This window comes from Buteo buteo, chromosome 1 (assembly GCF_964188355.1).
Source record: "Buteo buteo chromosome 1, bButBut1.hap1.1, whole genome shotgun sequence".
Lineage (NCBI taxonomy): Eukaryota > Metazoa > Chordata > Aves > Accipitriformes > Accipitridae > Buteo > Buteo buteo.
In genome coordinates, this window is record NC_134171.1 from 71,292,854 (window position 1) to 71,316,174 (window position 23,321).

The 23,321-nt window shown below is 37.9% G+C and overlaps 1 protein-coding gene across 1 annotated transcript in view; it reads left to right on the forward strand.

The window, feature by feature from the left end:
• Positions 1-23,321, forward strand: part of INPP4B (inositol polyphosphate-4-phosphatase type II B) — a 381,542-nt gene that overhangs the window by 241,739 nt on the left and 116,482 nt on the right. Inside the window, exons 17-19 of the mRNA XM_075035790.1 lie at positions 2,619-2,723; positions 8,942-9,050; positions 18,031-18,208. Coding sequence (XP_074891891.1) covers positions 2,619-2,723; positions 8,942-9,050; positions 18,031-18,208 — 392 coding nt within the window. The remainder of the gene's footprint in view (positions 1-2,618; positions 2,724-8,941; positions 9,051-18,030; positions 18,209-23,321) is intronic.

The window sequence follows — 23,321 nt, forward strand, 5'->3', positions numbered from 1 at the left end:
TTTTTTCCATTTCAGTCATCAAACTGACAATTCTATTATTCATCCAGCCCTAGAAGGAGAAGAAAAGACAATCGAGGTTAAGGCAATTGCTGGAGAATTGGACACTATCCCTGCCTCTGTCACAAAGTTCGTATGTGACACTAGGCAAGTCAGACTTCAGAAGTGGTTAGCGTGTGTTGTTCTTTTTTGGAAGCCTGGCAATAGACACAAGCTGTTTTGCAGAAGTACTCAGTACTTATGGATGTAATTCAGCTCAGTGGGAGCTGTGCTTCCAAAATGGAATGTGATGCTGCATTATAATGCGTGCTCTGCAGAATGAGATCCTCAGTATCTCATGATGCATTGTTTCTTAAATGCTTTGACCTTAAGTTATTCTCTGCCATTAGAATGGATAAAATTATAACCCTTTTACTCAGCCAGTTAAAATTATTCTGTAAATATTTGTAAAGCCCTTAGAAACTGTAGTGATGCATGCAGCAGACAGGTTTGAGGAAATTAAGAATTTGTGCAAAGCTTGGGCGATATATTTGAATCCAGATACCGAGGTAAAAGTTGGAAACAAAATACTGAATCGCTGCTTCTAAAATGAGCAGCAAAGACCCAAAACATTCAATGAGCTGGAAGAAGCTAGTATGTGCTATGTCATTGAATTCTGTTTCACAGTTCCTCTTCAGCTGGATATCAGATGAAGGTTGCATCTATGTTCTGGTATTTCCTACCTTTGAAGAGTTTAATCTTGCAACAGTAATAACAACTATTTTAATAGAGGGAATGTAGTTTTCTTGGTCCTTAAATACAACTTACCAAGTTATTTAAAAACAAACAGGCAAACTATACTGAAAATTAGTTTTATCGTATGGATGATACTGGCAAATGCAGATTGAGATATTAATTCCACTGCATGGATCTTTTATACCTGAGTAAACAGAATAACTGATAGCAGTGGGTGGTTATTATCCCATATGTTTCTGGCACTGGATGGGAAGGGATTCTTGCTTCACAGGTATTCCCTGAAAAGAGAAATAACGAGACTCAGCAATGCTGCACGCGTTCTACTCCAGCTCAGGATAGAAGTGTAGTCCAGGGACAGCAGGCTCTTCTCTTCTCCCTGCTACTCTTCTTTTGCCTGTCCCTTTATATCTGCTGTCATCTTATTTTCCTCTTAGTCTGCCAGTGTTTCCTTATCTTAGGTCCAGTTATCATTCCTTAAGCTTTGATCTTGGTCTTAGCTGAATTCTCATAAATTATCTGCCCGCTTTCTGTTTTCTTTCCTAATGATTTAGAATCTCCTCACTGGCACCGTTCCCATTTTTTTTCTGGTATAGTTCAAGTTCCCTTCACTGTTCCCATAATTTTGTATTTCTGTGCTTCCCAGATGCAGGTTTCCCACTGCTGTTCCTCATCCTCAATGACTCCTGGTTTCAGTCTGCATCCCCAGGTTCAAATCTGAATCTTTGACTCCTGACAGTTGCTTTTCTTGCTACCTTTGCTCTTAATCTTTGTTAAATTATTATTTTAAGTTACTAAGCTTAGGTAGCAGCCTAAGCAGGCTTGGTTGGTCTGGAGCATCATTGGTGCCCTCTGGCAATGTGATTAAGCATTAAGCCTCCCAAAGCAAGTTACGTTGGAAACTATGGCAGTTTCAACAGATAACCTCTAGCAAATCTTGATTGAGCAAGTCAAGAAGAATAATTTCAAATATTTCCTTTTTTTTTTTTCTTCAAGAAAAGGTTCAACCTTTCCAAAGTTTTGGGGTTTGAGGGTTTGGGGGGGGGGGGGGGGGGTGTTGTTTTTTGGTTTGTTTTTTTTAATCCTATCTGAATCAGAGGAATTTTAGTCCAAATGGTTAATAGTTGGCAAAATGATAGGGTGCGGAAAAAACAGTCTAAGTAAATGTTGGGCTGCCTGAGTGAGAAGATAGGATCACCTCTCTTTCCTAATCTACACCCTTTTATTTTATATAAATGCTATATCAAATATCTCCAGGTAAATTACATTTTCGTACTGTCAGTTTTTAATTATATTCCTTTATACCACCATAGAGTTACTCATAATCTCATGCTTTTGAAGTATGCAACCAGATTTTTATTTTTTTTCCCAGAGCATTGTGCTTTTTGTGATTCTGGCTTTTTAGAAAGAAAACTAATTTATAGCATTTCTTAAGCTAGTTTATGTTTCTTTATTTGAACTTTCTAGGAACAATGCATAGCCTAGTCAATGTAATACTTTTGTTTGAAGAAAAAAATGTTACTTGGTGATAATGTAATACCAGCATAGCTCTGTACCTCTGTGTTTTTAGCACAGAATAAACATAATGAACATTAACTGTGACATTGTTTCCAGGAGACTGCAGACTGATTTCAGACAGCAGGAAAAAATGTCTAGCACCTAGAATAAAAAATTAGATTGTTCTGTGAATTAAAAGCTGTTTTGTTGCTTCCAATATGGATACATGCTGAGACTCGGTTAGTGAACCATTCTTCTCCTAATATACAATTACACATTAAAAGTAAATTAAAGAAGACTCCTAATATACAAGTATTGTCCTCACATTAAGAAGACAACAAAACATCTGCTGGGTGATTAAGATAATGATTCTTTAAACTTTTGTTTTTCAGGTTCTTCCTTCAAATCAAGCTGTAGCAAAGGAGAAAAAACATTAGAATTCATCCCAATAAATCTTCATCTGCAAAGAATGCACGTGCATAGTCCTCGATTGAAAGGTAAAGTATGTTCTGTGGAGATAATCCCCAAGTATGACAAAGTATGCTTCGAAATAAAATTAAACTTGCAACCAAGAGGTATGGTTTCCACTTTATCCCTTTTTAAGATGTAATTATCTTGATTTATATATCCAGTTTGAAGGATGAACATTAGGTGGACATGCTTTCAGAAGAACCCTTAAAACCACAATAGAATTGAAAGGTGTGCTGTTTAGAGAGTTGAATCTTGGTCATTTTGAATTTTGCACTTAAGGGTAGGATACTGGCAACAGTCTTGTTAAACTTTGTAGATGGGACATAAAGATGCTACAGATAAAAAGCATGGAAAGTAATAGTATTAAATTGATTTTTTTTGTGTGGTTTTTGGGTTTTTTTGTTAGTAAATTTATGTGCAATTTGGGCTTACATGGATTTGGAGTAATGCTGAGGAGAAAAGAGTATCACAAGAAATACAGTGACTTTTAAAGAAAATTCTGAGATATATTTCATGTTGCATGTGTTTTGCCAATAAATGAAGTTTGTACAGTATTAGCTTGTTTGTAATATTCATGCAATATGGCTTGATACAGAAGGTTTCTTGTATGACAAGATTGTTGCTTGTTTTTTGGGTTGGTTTGGTGGTTGTTTTGTTTTTTTAATAAAAAAAATCAAGCTTCCAAATTCATTATTTAAAAATCTGTACTGCTGTACAGGCTTAAAGTGTTTAATTTTTTACTTTGTTTAATGGGGTCTAGAAACTTTCTGTGTGGTTATTTCCTAATTATCTTTGTGTACATATCTGGAACATGCTTGTCTTCCTGAAGCGTTTGATTTCCTTCTCTCGGGCCTGTGCATTTGCTCGTAAAACCAAAGCTTTTGGGTTTGGATGTTGTTTGGAATATTTCTAGAGCAACTAAGTATGTACTGTCTGTAGAGGACCACAGTTAAGTAAATCATGAGATCAAAGAAGCGCCCACCTTGCCCATCCTCCACATTTCTTTACAAATTCTGAAACCTGCAGCCAGACATACTGCCCCTGAGATTGATCAGAAGTCCTGAGTCTGTGCTGAAACTTAGGAATCAGGTCCAAAGTTAAAGCTATGCAAGGGATTTCTCTGCCTCATTTTCTGAAGCCACAAGTTTTGGATCCTGACTGCAGATCTTGGAAAACTAAGGAGTGGTTAACTAAATTTCTTTTAAGTTCTTTTTTTAAAATAAATTCCAGGGGTGCTGTGCTCATTTTGTTTCTGTGACACTTCAGACAAATAAGTAAATGCAGAATATATGTTCACTGGTATGTATTGGTAACCTATGCGTGGTTAAAAATATTCTGTTGTAGCAGTGCAGAACTAATACTGTCATGATTCATGCTGACACACTGCACAATGTTCAGTAAATTCACATCCTTCTAGGGCATTGGCTTAATTTTTCATTGTGATCCGTAATGTCAGTGTAGTGTAAAAGCCAGTCTTACCTGTCTTGTTTCTAAGGTGAGGGGTTTTTTCCCCCACTGTGCCACCAGAGATAGTGGCATCCCAGAGACTGCTGGGATGAACTCACCAGCCTAGGTGATGCAACTTGCACGGTTCCATTAAGGACAGTGTTACTTCTAAACTTAATATATCCTATTTCTTAGGAAGCCTTAATGAGCCCAGTGCTGCTTGTGCCTAAATCTGCTTATTCAGTGCTACCCCATGCCAAATAAGCATTTCTTAGTGTTAAGTGAAAGTATCTCACTGATTTTGCTGAAAATGCTGTGAACTTCTAATACCTTCTGGAAAGGGGGGATAATTTTCCATAATGTTGTCTGTGACTCTGTTTAGTACAGTATTCTGTTGCTGCTGCTTGCATATAATTTTAGCAGCGTCCTTTACACATAAAAGATTATATTGATACATACATATGAGCAAATCATAGTACAGTGAATAATTTGTTGATAAATTGAGATCTATTAAATTTGCTGTCACTGTAGAAACATGGAAATTACACTCTGTAAGGTTTTTGGCTTATAAATACACTCTGCATCTAAGCAGATTGTAAAACAGTAAATACAAACAATAATTATAGGAGTATTATACTGTGTACTGCTGATGTTCATCCATTTCCAAGTTGGAACGTGGGGACTGCTGATTGTCTGTTAGATACTGTATTGGTTCAATATTTCATTATTTCTTTAACTAACAACGGTGCCTCCAAACATTTTAACAAGATGGCGATTTATAGTGACAGAATATGACAACACAAATTTTAATTTAGCTAATGTTTTGAGGTTAATTAATTAAGTCAAAAGCATTTTTAGATTAGTAATGACTACAGGTCACCAGAACCTTGATTTTATGCCTTTTCATTGTATGTTTATTTGCTAAATAAAAACGTGGAACGAAATATGCCACTTACTTAATCACCCACAACTTCTACCCTACTTGAGTTTTGTTTTGTTTTGTTTTGTTTTTCATGAATTTTCTCCTTTCTCCTCCACAACCACTTTGCTTGTGGCAAATGGTTAATCCATAATTGAAAAGGCTACAGAAAGAGATAAATGTCAGAATCATCTTCTAAATTTAGAACTTTGTTTAACTTATAAAACTCTCCCTTTTTTCTTTAGTTAACGTTCACTCCACTGTCATGAGAATTAGATAACACTGTTCTTGTTACACTCAAGTTTTTAGAGACTGCGAAACGTATAAATAATAAATAAAAGAACTTGTGTTAAAATTGGGGAATTTCTGCTTACATGTATTTTTGGAAGACTGACACCTTAGTTATGGGGAGCCCTTTTTATTTCTCTATATACAAATGGGTTCCTCAATATGTTTAGGATATTTTAGTAGCATTACAGTGTAAATATAACAAAAAGTAATTGAAGATTATCATTATTATTATATTTGCCTTTGGTTGGATAAATGATTCTGTATCTATTACATAGCCACTGTCCCATCTGTTTAGTTCACTGAAATAAGTTTCACTTTATAAGCACTAAAGAGCTCTGTCTTGTATTAGATACAGGTAGTTTGAACAGTTTGTAGCAATTGCTAGTCACTGTGCAGTAAGCAGCACTTTGACATCAAGTTGGACTTTCTCATCTCGTGCGTGCTTTGCTTGGCATATATCAAAGGGCACATGGAATATAACCAGGAGACTGACAGAAGAAAAAAAAGAAAGCATGTAAACATTCACAGAGGTGGTGATTAAACAAGCTGATGAGCCATAAGGCTGTCATTAACCCTTACAATGTCAGATGTCTTAATATTGGGAATGCAAGATAGGTTTTAATCCCATCTATCATGTGTATGCCCATGGATATGTGCTTTTTTTGTTCAACATGTTCAATAACAGATTTACTTTTACTGAACTTTGATTAGGTTTGTTATTGGGTACTGACATGGAATAGAAAACACCTGTGTGTTTAAACTTCCAGTAGGAACAGCTTTGAGAAAAATGCTATTTCATTATGGGATAGCTGTATCCCTATCCATTCGATAAACAGCACGTTTTGCTCTGTTCATCATACTACAGAAGTTAAATTTATATGTTGCCATAGCTTTCCTTTTGTCCCTGTTTATACACTAAGTGTGCTTGTTTTAAATAAATTTGGTGGACTGAAGAGATTTTTAATTTGCTTCTGGCCAGTGTGAGACACTGACTGCCTCCTGTGAAGGCAAGCAGGTTGCTTCAAATTTGAGACTGCGCTGTGCTTGACATTAAAATCTCTCAGCTCTTTAAATTGGTCTGATAAAGCTTAGGTTTATGGAGCTTCTACCATATTGCTGTGGTTGTCACCATGTTGCAAACCCTCTGTGTTTTAGTCAGGAAGGAGTGATGAGCAGGTAATTTATATTTCTGCATGGTGAAGGAATTGTTCTTTTTGGTGAGTGTGTAACTGGTGTTAGTGTTTCACTTGTATAACTAGGAGGTGAGAGTATCTTTGAGTCAGAATAATCAGTATGAAATGATGACTGATTTAAAGCTCAACTTCCTTGCAACCTAATCTTTTGCATTTTCTTCCTTCAAATTCTGAAGCAAGTATTTGAGGAAGGGTGGAGGGATTTTTTAATTCATAATTTGGGGGGAGCACGCTGACAATATGATACAGCTCCTATGACACTTTGCTGCATTTTTAGTTTTGTTTCCACTGTAGAGAGTTGTCACCAGCAGTCTGTTCTTGAAGGGGATGGTGGCTGTGAGTTACTGGAGCATTCCTGTACCAGTGCACTCCTGCTGACACTGTGTCCCCTTCACGAGGAGCTGCACTGCTCTGTAAGTGGGGCACATCACAAGGCATTCCTCTGAGGTCTTGCGGCACTTCCTAGTGTTCTGTGCTCTGGAAAGTGGGATTGAGATGGCCCTGTGCCCGTCACCAGGGTTGTAGACGTTTTCTTCTTCTTTGCTATCCTCACTCTCCCACGTTCGCTTGCATGGGGTAGGTACTCAGCTGTTCTGGCTGTGTTTGTGTCTCAAACAGCTGCTCCTTGACCATGCTGAGAAGAGGCCACAGGGTGAAGGAAAGCTTCCTTCTGGGTAAATCCCCCCAAAGTAGCCATAAGCAGGGTCACTATTTTTAAAACAGAGTTGGAAAAAAGCACCAGGTTTTAGTCTTCTAAATGTTTTCCTGTAGTTTCATAAGTTATCTGCAAACTTATTCAGAAGCCATTATCCTGTTAACCTGATGGGTTCATCTCTTGTTTTGGTTTCAAGCCACTGTTGTTTTAAGCAATAGAACTATTTATCGTCAAGTACCAATGGAGCTCTAATAGCCCAGGATCATGTATTATGGATAAATCTCTATGAAGACCTGAAAGAATGGGCTATTTAAAAGTCCTGAAGCTCACCTTAGGCTAATGAAATTATGTCACTTCTCCTTTTATTGAAGAGTCACCAATTCATTAGAGTTCAAATCAATTTGAGTGAATATGCTTTGAGATTCGGTTCTGGAAGTAAAACATAGTTCATTAACTGTGAATAATTTGTACAGTGTTCTTGCTTCTAGGGATATTTATCATCAGAATGAAAGAAAAGTTCTATTTTAGGAGAGGTTTAGATTTTAATTTACATGGAAAGCTTCCTTGATGAATAAAATAGTTCACAAAAAAAATTATTCTAATGCTTCCTTTAGAAATACATTTTAAGAATGAGGTATGCTGACCTGTATTTTTATACATCCAGTATGCTTGGGCTCAAAACAGGTACTGCTTAGTGCAAATGTAAATTCTGCAAACGTAAATTTAAACTTTGAAGGAGTAATTATTGTGGTTTGGGATGTAATTAAATCTTCATCCGCACTGACAATCAATCACAGGCACAAAATAAGAGGCTGTTTTTAAAAAGAAGTTCCATCTCCAGTTTTGTAAGCATACATCTATAGAAAAAGTTCATCCCATATGTCACCAGACATCAGGTACATACAGAGAGTAACAACAGTTTGTTGTCTTGGCAAGAATTTCAATAGTATAGTTTATTTCCCATTCTGGTAGCTTTTCAGCTAAAAACAACTGACTTGTTACGTATTTATAAGCATATATAAAAAGTAAGTATATGTCATAGAACAGGGCTCTTCAATTTAGCATTAAACAGGTAATTATTTCTGAAAGTGGAAGCTAAACAAATTCAAACTAGAACAGAAGTGGATATTTTTACTAGTCAGATTGATTGATTAATCATTGGAGCAACTTCTCTGGGAGTGTAGTGAATTCATTGTCATGTGAAGTCTTTGAATCAAGATTAGATGTCAGGTTTTTTGTTTGGTTTTGTTTTTTAAAAGAGATGCCTTCACTCAACCAGAAGACATAAGCTTGATGCAGGAATCATTAGCTGTAATTCTGTAGCCTGTATTATTCAGGCAGTCAGACTACTCCATCATAATGGTCTCTTTTGACTCTAAAATGCATGAATCTGTGCATCTCAACATGACTACAAGTTAAATAATGGAAGGGGTAATAAAGTAAAATACACAAAGGGCCAATTTACTTGGCAGCTTTGTAAACTGCAGAGCTAGAATATTGTTCTACACTGTGGCATATAATTTAGATGTAGCAATAAATCAGATAAAAACTTCTAAGGTGTGCAGGTGGCTGTATGGAAAGATTGATTAGCTCTTGGGCCTCCTTGAGACACAGGTTCTCGATTATTCCTTGGAAATAATATAGACTTGTCCTCACGTCTCGTAGAGTAACTATCATAGTGTTGCCATACCTTGGGCATAGGCGCATGCAAATCTCTGTTCTTGTCTGTTCCTGTTCTAGATGCTCTGTATGATGTCATCACTGTGGGAGCCCCGGCAGCGCATTTCCAAGGATTTAAGAATGGTGGTCTCCGAAAACTGCTGAGTAAATTTGAGGCAGAAAGACGAAAGTAAGTATTTTTGTAAGGAAAATTTTTGCTAGGAAAATATCATTAAAGTTGCATTAAAATGTTATGAGCTCACCAAGTAACAAAACAGTTTAACCTGCTGAATGCATGGAAAACTAAAATCCAGTAGGACTGGACAGGGATGCATTCATAAAATATTTCCTTTGTCTTCCCTGCTTTGTTTGGACTGCAAAATTGTAGCACAGTTTACTTTTAGTGTCAAGACTTATTTTGAACACAAACTCAAAATTGGGAGATTTTCTTCCCGTATTTCAGGAAGCTTGAGGAATATCAATGCTTGAAAACATGCTGTTCAGAATGAGATATCTCTTTGGTAATTCTTGTGCAAAGTGGAAAGTAGCTAGAGACAGTTTTTCAATAAAGAAACGGAAGCTTAAGGTAGCATCTTCATTTCTGACAGCCCTGGGCATACGTGAACAAAAAATATTTTTAGCACGCCTGTGAAGTAAGAAAGAAACTACTCTTTTTCTTCAGAAAGCCAAAATGAGACTAGCAAAGATGAAGGCTTTAACTAGAGTTTCAGTTTATTGCTGTACTCAAATGCTTTGTTAACCACTGAACTTGTACAGAAGAATTGGTTGTCTATTTTGCTAAGAATTGAACATATTTTTGTTTGTTGCTATGGCTGTGGAGAAGTTTTGAGCAGCCACAGCTGTCACAGGCAGCACCCGTAGTTGTGACTGCTCAACACTTCAACTAACTGCGCCAACCCCATGCAATCAGTGGCACAGGATTGGAAAGGGAATGCAGGAAGTGCTGTATGTATGCTAATCTAAATCATTAGGACGCTCCATAGAAAATGAATTCCATTATATTCACTGCTCAAAAAAGTTGCATAGGTACAATATCATAAAGAATAAAAGGAGGAATTATAAAAATCTACTGCTGACTTCTAGGTTGACTAGAAGTTGGCATCAGTGCTAAAGCTAAACAAAACCCAGCGTATATATTTGCTTTGAAAACTGTATTATTATTTTTTTCTGTTTGCACTGCATGACATAAAAACCCTATTAAATCTTCTAAAATCTTTCATTTCCCTGGCCACCTCTGGTGACAAAGCTTGCCAATGAAACATGAATTTTGTTGATCACATGAGACCCATGAATGGACTTTGTGTTAACAGCAGGTACCTATTCTGCTGTCAGCAGACTGGTATAGGCAGCCTTATCCCCATTATATGAAGGTCTATGAAGTACATGTTTCCTGATGAAGAAAATGTCTAAAGACATTTCTTAAAGTATCTGCTACTTAACTATATGATTAATATAGTTACAGTAGTATTTAGTGGGCTTTTATTATATTTCGTAAGAAGAAATTGAAGTCGTAAGTGTTATAAAGAACTTTGCAGTTCCAGTCCTCACAGTGTTCAGCTTTCAGAAAATGAACCGTTTCTGGCTTGCACGGTCCTGCAGCATATCCACACTGGCAGAATGTGATTTCCCAGAACAGAGGATAGCTGTGAGGCAAACTTATTATCTGTGATTTCTGTTCATTGGAGAAAAAAAGGGAAAATGCCTTATAGGGAAGAGACCTAGTCTTTCTTGAGTTCTTCCTGGGAGAACACATATTGCAGTATCTCATAGGAATGAATAGACCATGCCCTTGTTGCTCAGTTGCCCATAACAGGGGAGAGCAGAAGATGATGGGCTAGGCTCCTTTCTTTGGATCCTGTGCAATATTACGTGTCAAAAGGCTAGGATGGCAACGGATACTCAGTGCAGCACAGCCTTTCTCATTTTTGTTCACTCCTATTTCACTGACTCAACAATGTAGAACTCTAAGTTGATAGAGGATTCTGTTCAGGAGTATTGGATAAAGCTTTGTGCAGGTTTTATCAAGGCATTTCGTACCTATTTCAAAATGCCTACACGTCACCTTATGCATCCCTCAGAAGCACCTGTATTTTGGTGACTTTCAAGGACAGGATACTGGACCTTTACTCTGATAGTGCAATTTTCTTTGTGTTTCTTTGTTCTCCTGGAAGAGCAAAAGTCTGTCTTTTAGGATGACATAACTAGGGTAACTATGTTACTATCCTGTCAGACTCTTCCTAAAAAAAGAGCCTGAGTCTGGCTAACAGACTTAAGTTTGAGCACTGAAAACAGGGGACTGCAGTGTTTACCAAATCACTTACCAGACCTGAAGAAATGGTCACTTAGTGTATGAATTCCCACAATGTAGAAAGGAGGGAACCTCCAAAATTCATCTTCCTTTCTGTCTTTGAGGGCAGCTTGGAGAAAACTCCATGGTTGGTTTTTTGGGGTTTTTTTTCTTCAACTAGAAGGACTTATGTGAGTTGAAAGGCCAGAGCAAGCAAGCTCTGAGTCTGATCTCACTTATTTGAATGTTCAAGAGTGGGTCTACTTTAAATAGATACATGAAAGAACCATTCTCATTCTTACCACAGAGAAGTTTCTTTCATTGTGGCAGTGACAACTTTATTTTGTATGCACCTGTTGGCTTAACTGCATGAGGGTGCTTTGAGGACACATAGCATTTCCAGGGGCAGCTTTTACAGTTTAGATTTTCTGTTTTACAATGGGAGCAGCTTTTCTGAAGATTTGGTTGAAGGAAGTAGTGACACCTTGAGATATCAGTCAGAATATAAAATGAACAGAAAGAAAAGCAGATTTAGCAGCTGTTTCCTCTAGGCTAACTGAGCTGGAGACCCAGAGGAAGATGTGAGAAGAGGTTATTTCTCAAGCCAATCCCGGTAGCTTTAGAGACATTGTTAGTGCACCTGACAGAATGCCTTGAATGCCTTTGACCTTCAGGCTGATTATTAGAACAGTTTATTGAAATACTCAACAATGTCAGCATCTCACGAAATATTCCTTGCTCAAACCTATACTTGTGGAACTAACAGACAAGAGGAACTGTTAACTGGTAGCAAGGCTATATCCCGCTTTGCAAGAGTGTAATTGCATTTGCAATTGCCAAACCAAAACAAGAGTGAAACATATGTTTCATGAAAATGTATCAAACAGCAGAATGTGGAAAATGTGTATCTGAAGATAGGTCTGGCATATTTTCTGTTACATAGAATATACATTTTTGTGCAGGCAAAAAAGGGGAAGGTATTATGTAAGAATATTTATAAAAAATGCGGTATTTTTGCAATTCTTCTCTCACTTGTTACCACCAAGCAAGTCATATTAAAAGAAAAAAAGAAAGTTAAATTTCTAAAAATATGGTGTCCAATAAGAGAAGGAAAAGTTTTTCTTTCAGGTGAAAAACAAGACTTAGTGGTATGTGATCTGAAGCCAGGTACATTGCTTTATAACCCCTTCACAATCTGTACTGTTCTTTGTCTGCAACAAAGAGACAGAGAAAAGGCTTTAGCACTACAAACATCAGGCATGTCTGTAAGGCACGACTCTAGTATGTCTGTCCCTTTAGTAGCTAGTAGTGAACTTCATAAGACCAGTAAGAACAATGGATGCTTTTTTTTAAATCTTGTTTAGGCATGATAGCATTTAAATTCAAATAACTGAAGTGTCATAAGGTATGCTAAATCATTGCAGAATATGAATTATCTGTGTATGATGTACATTTATTTTAGAAATTTTTTTATGATGCTGTATTGGTTTGTACTTTTTAGTTTTTCCTTCCTTATTTCTAGCTAAAAGAGAAAGTCAGTCAGTTGTTCAGATTCAGTCTTCTGTTGGCCTGCTAGTGTAGATTACTTCTCCTTCCAGCAAATGGAAGGGCTTGTCTTCTCATCAGTCTCGATGGCACAGCAAATTACTGCTTTTAGAGCTCAGTTGTGCAGGAACATTTAAGGCAGACATTCTGTAAGTTATACCTGTACAATGTCTCACTGCTTGAATTGTTCATAAATCACTTTCAAGGTACACCGAGGACTACTTCTCTTATTTAAAATCTAATTTGATGATCTCTGTTTTAGCCAAAACACATAGACTTATGATTACAAGATTTTTAATGCCCCAGTGCTAACCATCAAGAAAAACAGAGGTGTCCCACAAGCTGCATTAGGTGCTGTGATTCACTGTGGTTTTGTCACCATCTCTAGCAAGTTATTTAGAAATGATCCTGCTTTAGATTAGCACAAGCTTAAAGCTGGAATAGTACTGAAAAGGATTTTCTATTGATTTTTTATTTTTGAAAGCCATAATAATTTAATTTGCATTTGAACTGTCCAGAAAGACACTTTTTTGTTTGATGAGGCCTGGATTTTTTGTCAAGGTGTGAGGTGTGCTCCTTCACTAACATAATCCTTACCAGAGATTTTATTAACACTGAGATCTTCAGGGTTCCTATTACCTGAGTTTCATAACCTTCAACCCACTTCCATTTTCTGAGGAACCTGAAATGGTACTTTTTCACAGAAAATCCAGAGATGTTGAAATAATGATGATTTGTGTTTGATCTAATTGTAACCTTTATTCTCAAAGGGAAACAACAGCCTGTCATGCATAGCATTTTTCACAGAGACAGTCTTTTGGTCGCTTTCCCCCTTTTTTTGTGTGTGTATGTATATCTATGTGTGTGTGAAAAGGAGAGATTAGACTTCATGGAGATGAATATTTTTTCACTGACCATAAAATCAGAGTATTAAGGTTGTTGGAAGTTTTGCTGAGAAGCTGCCAAAGTTTGTGCCATTCATTGAGGTATAAAAATCTCATCACAGTATTTTCCAGCAGCTAGCCTCTCTGGACAGAATTGCCTGAATCATTTCCTTAAGCAGGTGTAAAAGAAGGGGGACTGGGGCTGGAAAAAGAAGGAAAGGAGGAGTTGGGGGAGCTTTGCATGCGAAGGTTAGAAAGGATCATGTGTTTTGGAGAGGAAGAAACTGTTCCGTCTACATGGACTCTAGGAGTGACAGGAGGAGAGTGGATCCATGACTTTGCCATCGTTTCGTGTAATGCGCACTTCAGCAGGCTGCCAGGAAAAAGCTCCGCTGGAAGGCACCGTTTAGCCTCAGGCTTGTGGTGAGGCACAATACCTTTTTTTCTTCTGACAAGAACCACGTTCAATTACCCAGCATAAGATTCTCGTCTATGTTAAAGCCTACTTGCATCTTTCCACCAGTGTGAAGATACTCTAAAATTAAATTGAAGAATTGTGGAAGGCTTTCCCTAGGCATTCAACCTTCCTGGAGTGAGTCATCCTAGAAAGATTTGCTGTGAGATTCACCTATGTCACTGTGGCATCTGTCCTACTTAGGTCTCTAGAGGGCTGATGAAGGGCATCTTGACCTTTCTTTTCACTGAAACTCATGTCCCATTACCAGCTGAAGGCATTGATGTAGAGTTATTCCAAGGGTCAGTTAGGAATGAAAAGGAGATAGAAGAGCAGCAAGAGAAGCTCTGTGCATACAGCCTTAGCCGTTGCTTCAAGATAAGGATTCATGGAGATTTGGACTTCATAGGTAAAGATAGATTACACAGAACTAATAACAATTTCATTTTCCTCAGTATTCAAGATCAGAATTTCCAAGTTTGCAAGGGAATCTTAAGGAAATAAAAAAAAAAAAAAATATTTGAACTTCTGATCTCTCTCAGGTCTGTTTTCAAAACCTCAACACTGATCATATGGTTTAGTTTTATTTCCTGAGGCAGTGAATTGTCCTGAGTTTTTTAGGTAGCAATTTATTTTTTATCATAACTTCCCACTTTAGACAGAATACAGGTGATGCATAAATAAACCATTGAATTGGTATCTTCAGTAATGTACCGAAGCTTGAGGTTATCTGGAGGTAGATGTTCTTGCTGTGTATGCTTTAACTGTATTCTTGATGTGAATGTCTGTGGTGTTGACTGTGAAAAATGCGAGGTCAAATGTTCATTGTCGAAAGATTTTTAACCTAGTCCCAGATGGTGACAATTTAACTCAGTCACACAAATTACCCAGTTAACAGCAGGAGTGGAGTAACTCGGAGTGTCATTAAAAATTAGACATTTAGCAAACTGCAGTATTTATTCTCAGGCAAAAACTTTGTTAATTTAGAGTTAAAATTGCAGATGTAGTCAATGTAATCTTTATTCAAATTACATGACAATGTCATTAAAGCAATTTTTAAACTGAAATGACCACTGACAGTCATGTGCACATAGTTAACGATGGTGCCAATATATGGAAATGATTACTTGTGATTTTATGTGTTTAGTGAAAGCTTTGAAACTCAACCCAGAAGACATTATTGTAGAGTTTTTCAAAAGGTACATGACTAACAATATATTTTACATATCAAAGGTAGGTTTTCATAGTGCTGCTGATTTTCCGTACTGGACCTACCCATGTGGCCTTTGTCCTAACGCAAAAGTTCCTTCTTGCTTGTAATTCCCTTCATCTAGTTTCTGCATTAGGACACCTGTGAAAAGTTTCTCTGTATGTTCTATTGGCAGCTGCTTCTTTTAAGTACTACTACTTATATACCATAGCTATATGTGGCAGCAAGCTCTAGAAGTAGTTATTTATAAGGAAACTAATTTCAGTGAAATGGAAGTAGTAATGTCTTTTCATGAATGACGAGGCCACAGAAAGTCTTAGGCTAGTCTTAGATGCAACAGTGTTGAGACACAACAATTAGAAACTTCATATACTCCCAAACATGTTGTTTCTGAAAAATAATTATGCGCTTTCTTGGGGGGAGGGAGGAAGTTGCCCTCACATTCTGAAAGAAACTGAATATTTGGAGTCGTCTCATGCTTTCTGGCATTCAGGAAGTGTTAAAATTAGCCAAATAATGAGGTCTGATAGAACACTTCATTCTGAAGAAAGAGTCATTCTCTCTTCACTGTTTCTTTTATTTAAAAGCTATGATTGACTTTATTAGAATGAGAACTACCCACAGATTTAGTATCTCTCTTCCCTCTTTCTTTTCTTATAGCATTGTCTGTAGCTTTTCTGCTGCGATATTCAGTGAAGCTTAGAGCTGTGGGAGACCAGTGAAAATGATCTGGGAATTAAAGGCTGAGGGGAATCCCAGAAAGGAGTATGTGCATGGTGAGCTTGATAACTGTTAGCCAGATTCAGCCTGTAAAAAGGCTGTTTGATAAAGGGAGGGAGAAGCCTGAAGGGGAATCAGAGAAGATTATTCAGCGCTATGAAGTATCAAGACTTTTAAGACTATGTCTTCACTACAATTAACATAGACTATTACTCTTTGTCCCTGCCCTGTCTACTGAGTGTGACAGCCTGAGAGTTGCAGTGAATGTAGAAATAGAGCTGACTTTGGAAGTTCATTTCGCTGCCAGTGTTGCCACCTTGAAGGCAGAGCTGTGGCTGTTTCCTCATTTCTCAGAGGGGCAGGGATTTTTTTGCCCAATTCATTAGGAGAGACAGTTTATTCGATTCATCTTGTTGAAATATTCAGAATTCTGTCCTTTGCGCTCAGCAGTCTAGCAACTCATGTAGTGGACTGTGAAGTGGAGACACATAGTAGTTCTGATGTGGCTGGTAGCATGACTGATCATGGCAAAGCTTCACTGACTCAGATGCTGTTCTTCCTGACTGCCTCTACAAAGAATTCTATCTAAAAATGGAGACATAGGTGAAAGATAGAAAAATAGGATGAGGTATTGTGGAATTTGGGACTGTAACTCAGCAAAGTATCTAAGCAAGAGGCTTAATTTTAAGTTTGCTTGAATCCATCCTTACTTGCCAAAAGACTTAAGCCTTTTAAGTTTTATGGAAGTGACTTCATTTGGACTTCTGAATGTGCATTGAGCATGTCCTTTATTGAATTAAATTTAATTTCTAATTTGTAGAAAACTAATGAGGAGGAACTGGAACGGACACTAGAAGACGCAAAAGGGAAATGGGGAAGTGAAGAAATCTGCAATAAAACTGAAATGAAAAGCAATGTGTAAAGTTCAAAGGATTGCACAAGTGTCAAAGTTCGGGTCTTAATGTGTGAAATTAAGAAAGAGATTAAATCAGTGGGGAAAGGGTGGAAAAGACTGAAGGATGTATGGTGAAAATACACAATAGGAAAGAAGGGAGATACATACAGAACCAACTGGGGAGTAGTATGTACATTGCTCTGGCATTGGTAATGTTCCAGGAGCTGCTTGGTTACATTTTTTTCCTGTGTTAACATTACAGGTTAATCTGAAACCGCAAAAAATTTTGGTTAGTTTCTCTGAAAGACTGAAGCAAGGCTTTGTAAAGGGAAGGATTATGTACAAGGGTTTTAGGTGGGGAGATGTATACTGCAGCGAAGAACCAGTAGGCGTGTGTGCGTGCTTTCTAAAATGGTATTTTGGAATAATGGTAAAAAAGGCTATTGCGTAATTAGTAAATGTTGGGGTAAAAAATGAGGGATAGGAAAAGAAGTCATGCAAAAGAATTGCAGTATTTTGTGAACAGTTAAAAGGAAAGTAGGAAGTTTGCAGTATGCACTTGTGTGGTTTTGTAGTAATTAACTCCCATACCCCATTTCTGTGTCTTTTTTTGCGAATTAGACACATGGTTTGTATTGGAGATAACTCTGTTTATCACCACTTCCTGGACATCACTGATGCTAACCAAAACATTGTGTGGGCCACTGATCAATTAAACATTAATGGCTCATTTTGAAAGACTTAGTGAGGTAGTTAATAATGGGATGGGGATTTCAACCGGAAAAATGAGGTGCCTTATGCTCTTTGTGATTATTACCTGACTTGGTCAAACCTTTCATTTCTCCAGAATTACATTTTTTAAAATAAATAAATAAAAATCTGGGGTTTTTAATGTTAAGATCAATCACGCAAAAGGATGATTAGGTTAAACAGTACTACTTGGAGCGTTTGGTGGTGGACAGTCTGTTGTCCTCTACTGTTCAAGCAAGGATTTGCTTTTACCCTTAAAGGAAGGAGCATTTCAATGACATCTGTGAAATTCAGGTATCTGTCATTTTTTGCAAAACTAGTGGTAAGATTTTTAGCACATTAAGCATTGTTATTAATAGCAGAAATTATTTTGACATTATGTGACCCTTTCTCTGTTATTACAGTACTGGATACCAGTGTATTTACTATTCACCTGAAAACACAGCCAAGGCAAAAGAAGTTCTCAGCAACATCAATCATCTACAACCTCTCATATCAAGCCATGCAGACCTGCTGCTTAATTCTGCAAGTCAGCATTCTCCAGACAGCTTGAAGAACTCTTTAAAGATGCTTTCAGAAAAAGTAAGATTCAAATCTTCACTGCAATGGAAAATGGAATAACCAAGTCTTTAACTGCTGGGGTTTTTTTCTGCATAAATTGACTTTCAGAGCATCAGGAAATGTTAAATAAGCTCTGCTAAAATAAGCTTCAGAATGTTGCTATCAGAAAAAGAATATTATTTAGCATTTCTGTAGGCTTTCCATGTAGAAAATTAATGAAATCTGTAAAGGTTGTCTTTATTTGAAAGTATAATTAATTTAATTTCACTTTTCTTCGTTATCGTCTAGTGGCCACATGCTGGGGTTTATCAAAAATAGATTATTGTAAATAATTTTGTGGCATGATAAACGGTTATTTTAGTTCTCTTTCTGTGATACTTCAAACTGCTGCTTGTGGGAGGTAGGTCAAGCCAGGTTTGTGTGTAAGGTTTAGAATAATAGCATGATCAGAAATGGTGATGCAGTCTGGAAGGAGAAGCTAGGAAGTTGGCACCAGGAGGTCTCAAATTTTAATCATCTTTCTCCTATTATATTCCCCTGTAGCTGTAGACTTTTCCTCATCTTAGTTTCTTTAGCAATAAGTTAAGGAAGATAATATTTTCCACCTGTCTCGCAGAGTGATATTGGAGATTAGCTGAAGTCTGAAGTACTTTTAAGCATATGTTATGCTATAAAAATATTAAGCACTATAGCTATGACCAGAGGGGTTGGAAAAAGTTTCCCATCGCTTCACGGGCCGTACCTTCTGTAATGTGATCTCAATATGGCTTAATAACACTATCAATAACCATTTCAATATATCTTCAGCTATTGGGAAGTGGCAACCCCTGTGGTCTGTTGAGCACTATTATCCCAGCAGTACATCGTTCAATGGGAGAGTTTCAAATCTGAATATTGAGCTCAGCTACATACTGCGAAGGCATTGCATTGGAGCCACGGGGGGGATAAACGTTGCTCTCAGTTACAGATGTGTAAATCCACAGTAACTCTGAGAACATTGGAGTCGCTGTGGATTTCAGGAATAATATAGGGAAGTAGAACTCAGCCTGGGAATGAAAGGGAGGAATTTAGGGGGGGTTTTTTGTGGCAATTACAGCATACCTTTCCATGTAGTACTGAAGGAGGCCATTTTTAGCTGCACATAGAAAAAGTGGAGCTGCTCTGTTAGTGGTTAGTTCAAAGAAATACGCATGCACAAGTAAAGCAAATCAAACAAAGTGTTTGTTCTGAAGACTCAAGACCTGGTTGCTAAGGAATTTGTATGTTTTGCTATAGCCATTTGCTTTGGCCTTCCCACCTGTGCCTGTCTGGGTAGGAGGAGTGGACGATTTCGGAGTGGCTGCAGGCAGCTGTGATACTAACCCACTGTTTGAACCATGGGCTATTGGAGAGTCTGACTACAGAAAAGTGCCAAAAAAGACAATCTATTCGGTTTGGAAAAGTCACAGATATTTTAAATTTATAGCTGATGATTTAGTTGTATACGTTCATATCAACTTTTCAGGGCCAGGATTAAATTGCTGGTTAGTATATGAGCCCAGGTTCCCAGAAGTGGAATGAGGAGTCTCACCCAACGTAGTTCACCTGACAGCCTATAGTTTCTATCTAGCCTCCACCTTTTGCTTGGAAGAGATGAATCGAGTTGTCCGAACAACCGCTGCGTGAATGGTTGAATACCTGCTTCCCTGTCTATTCCCAAATGTACTCTGAGGAGAAGATGATAACTGAGAGAGAGCATGAGACCATTGCTGAGGAAGGTGGCGTGGAGGGAGAGCTGCTTGCAAAGCAGGCAAGAGAGCTGGGGAGGAAAGACCAAGAACCAACCTCAGGGAAGGGTGGTACCAAGTTTCAAAACCCCAAATTGAGTGAACCCCCACACTGCTGCAATTAGATAGCTCATGGTTAATTCAAAGCATCATCTCGATATCCTAAGATAACCTGTCTATATAATCTGGTATAGTATGAGAGAACCAAGACTAAGTGTCCCTGGTTATATTTAAGATAGGTTGGCATGCTCTTCTGAATAGAATTACGTGATGCCTACCTGTATTCTTGAGGCATATGAGGTGCTTCTGCCCTCTCACCTTCTATATACTTTTTATATATAAAAAAGAAATGTTCTCTTACATTTTAACATGATAGAAATTTAGAAACTAAACAGCCATTTGAAGAAGTCATAAAAATGATTTGCCTGGTGATTAAATTCCTGAAGTTTATTAAAAAGCATATCACTTTTTATTTTAAGATAATGTTAAGCTTGATATATAGAATAATTCTTTCTAAAAACATTAGATAGCAGTGAGTATATTTGAGCTATAAATAATGTGAATTACAGTTAAGTGTTTATGTTAGAAATGGAAGGACTGGCTGCATGCATTGAAAGTGGAAAATTAAATCAAATAATTCCACTGCTGCTGCTTAAATTGAGCTTATTTTCTCATATTAAGCATGCTTTTACTTCTCCATATATGATTTGCAATTTACTGTAGTGTTTTCCTGAGACTAACCTTTTATCAACACTTTCTGTTAATTGATTAAGGAAGCCTTTAGCTGTTGACAAGTGTATCAGCATTTGCAGCTTGCAGAAGGCTTGATAAATTCATTTTCCAGCTATGCCTATCTTTGTTTGCAGAAATATTCTTTAGTCAAGTATCTAAAAGAATTTACAAAGTTTTCATTTCTTTGTATAGACTTGTTTTGTGATTTCAATACAATTTTATAAACAGTGATGTTCTGCACGTTTAGCTATACTGAGCCGTAAGAAAATGCAGTTAAAACGTAGACTGTTGTTAAAACAATGGTATCCCTGAACGGAATTTAATTACAGAAGCATTTTAGTCTCTATATGAAAAAAATGAAGGTTTGCTTCCATGCCAGTTTGCTTTTTAAAATGAATTTTCCCTATAAAATATTTATATTAAATTACTTAAACTTTTCTGATAGTTACCTAATATACATTTTTGTCATAGTGGGCATTCCTTCCTTCAAATTGTCCAATACTTACAATTTTCTGAAATTTAAAGCTTTTTTGGGTCTGCCATACCTGAGGCAGAGACCTGGAATGATCTCAAGCAGACTTTGAGGCGCAGGAGAGGTACAAAACCTCAGCAAAACCATGATGATGTCATTTCTAAGGACAGACGAGTAAAGTAGTTTGGACTGTCTTGATGTGGAACTGCAGAACAGTCTTGAAGAGGAGTTCTGCTGTTGTCATGCAAGAAAAGACAACTCTGCAAGTCTTACTTTATAGAAGATTGGTAGGGTTTGTTAGCGATGTTCCCCAAAGACTATGTATCTCTGAACATGCACCATGTGGGGGCTGGAAATGTAGAAAACCGAAATTGTCTTATAGTGCAATTCAGGACTACCATGAGGCAGTCCTGAAGGGCTACATACAAGAAAACTGTCTCTAATCACCCTTTCCCTCAGGCACTGAGTTAGTAAGGGGGAGACAGAATGGGTCTGGTAAAGTTGCCAGGGAGATGAATAGTGTTGCCGAACCTAATCACGAAAAAATCCCAAATCAGGTCTGAAAGAAGTCCTGATGTTGGTTTAAAAAAGCATAACTTAGCTAAGATATCCCTAAGGTTCTTATTTTTAGGACTTTTGAGTTTTATTTGCAGTGAATTTTCAGCCTTTCAGTGTACAACCATTAGGGATCAAAAATATCTTTTTCCTGAACATCATGAAAATGGGAAAAAGCAGAAACTTCTCAAGCAGGTACCTAACCCAGCAGCTGGAGCTTTAAGAAAACCATCAATTATTTAGAGCATTGTGGTCTAAATGTCAGTAAACTTTTGAGGGGGTATTGAGGCAGGAAAGCAAGAAAAATCAGTTGAGTAGGAGTAGAGGCATACAAAAGGGGAGCAAGTAATGGCAAAAAGGGATGGGATAAGAATAGCAATAGTGCAGAAACTGGGAGAAAGATTTCCAGGAAGACAGATGCTGACACTTGAAACTTGTTTGGTTTGGGGTTTTTTGCTACTTCTCCTCCAGGTTTTGCATAAGAAGCGTGAAAGGGCTGAATGACGCTTGCCTGGGCAACCTTTATTTCTAGTATTTCCTAGCTTTGTGTGACTGCTTGTTCGGGCCGGTTGCTCTGACTCTCATCAACATACTTTTCCGCACGCCTGTTCAATTAAGATTACGTGCACAAAGGCAGTTCGGCATCTGAATCCGCACATTACAATCCGCTATGTTCTGGGTAAACAGGAAGGCAACAAAATCCCACTGACCTGGGATAAATAAATTCAGGTAATTGTGCTGCGAAAGAAACGCGAAGCAGTGTTTCATCGTCACCTGTGAACCAGGGCTCTGGCCGGGGAGAGGAGCCCTGGCAGCCTGGGTGGGATGGGGTGGATGGGGTACGGTGGCGGGGTGCGTGCTTTCCCCACCCTGACAGGTGAACGTTGTTGAAGTAACCAGCTGCCTGTCTGTCACTGTGGCCGTGATAACCGCCCTGTAGTGAAAGGAAACATGTCCTCGCACCTCCACCTTCTCCTGTTCGGCAGGTCGTGTCAGCTGATGGAGTAAAGCAGCACCCTAAGTAAAAGAAGTAGCGGAGATAGGGCCACATGTTGTGTGTGACTGCAGGAGACGGGCATGTGTGACAGACTGGTGGCAACAGCGAGTGCTGTTACATGGAGACAGTCTAGGGATGCTGAAGACCATATGCAGAAAGCATTTTCCTTTTCTTGTTGGGGTGGAAGGCAGATAAATAGTGCGGGGAGGTTGGAGGCTTTTAAAAATATGGGTAAACTTCCAGCTGCCACGGTCAACAAGAAGCATTTAGAAGAATGATACAGTGATTGAATAACATACTCAGAGAGCCTAGAAAAACTACTTCAAGGTTTCCTTTCTTTAAAAATAAATAAAATAAAGCTAGAAATCAGGTGTTATCACCTGCCCTGATATCTGGGTCGATGCCTACAGGTACCAAAATTTCTCTCTGGAAACACTGCTTTTGCAGATACTGCAATCTCAGCGGTGTAGAGTGGAGTGTTTTTATTTAAGAAGATCCTTACACTTGTTAATCATGTTTTATCTGAGTCTTATTTGGAAATTATTGAGCAGTGGTTGTTCACTCTTGGAACTGCTTCTCGTAGAGGCTCATCTCTGCAGGCAAAATTCGGAA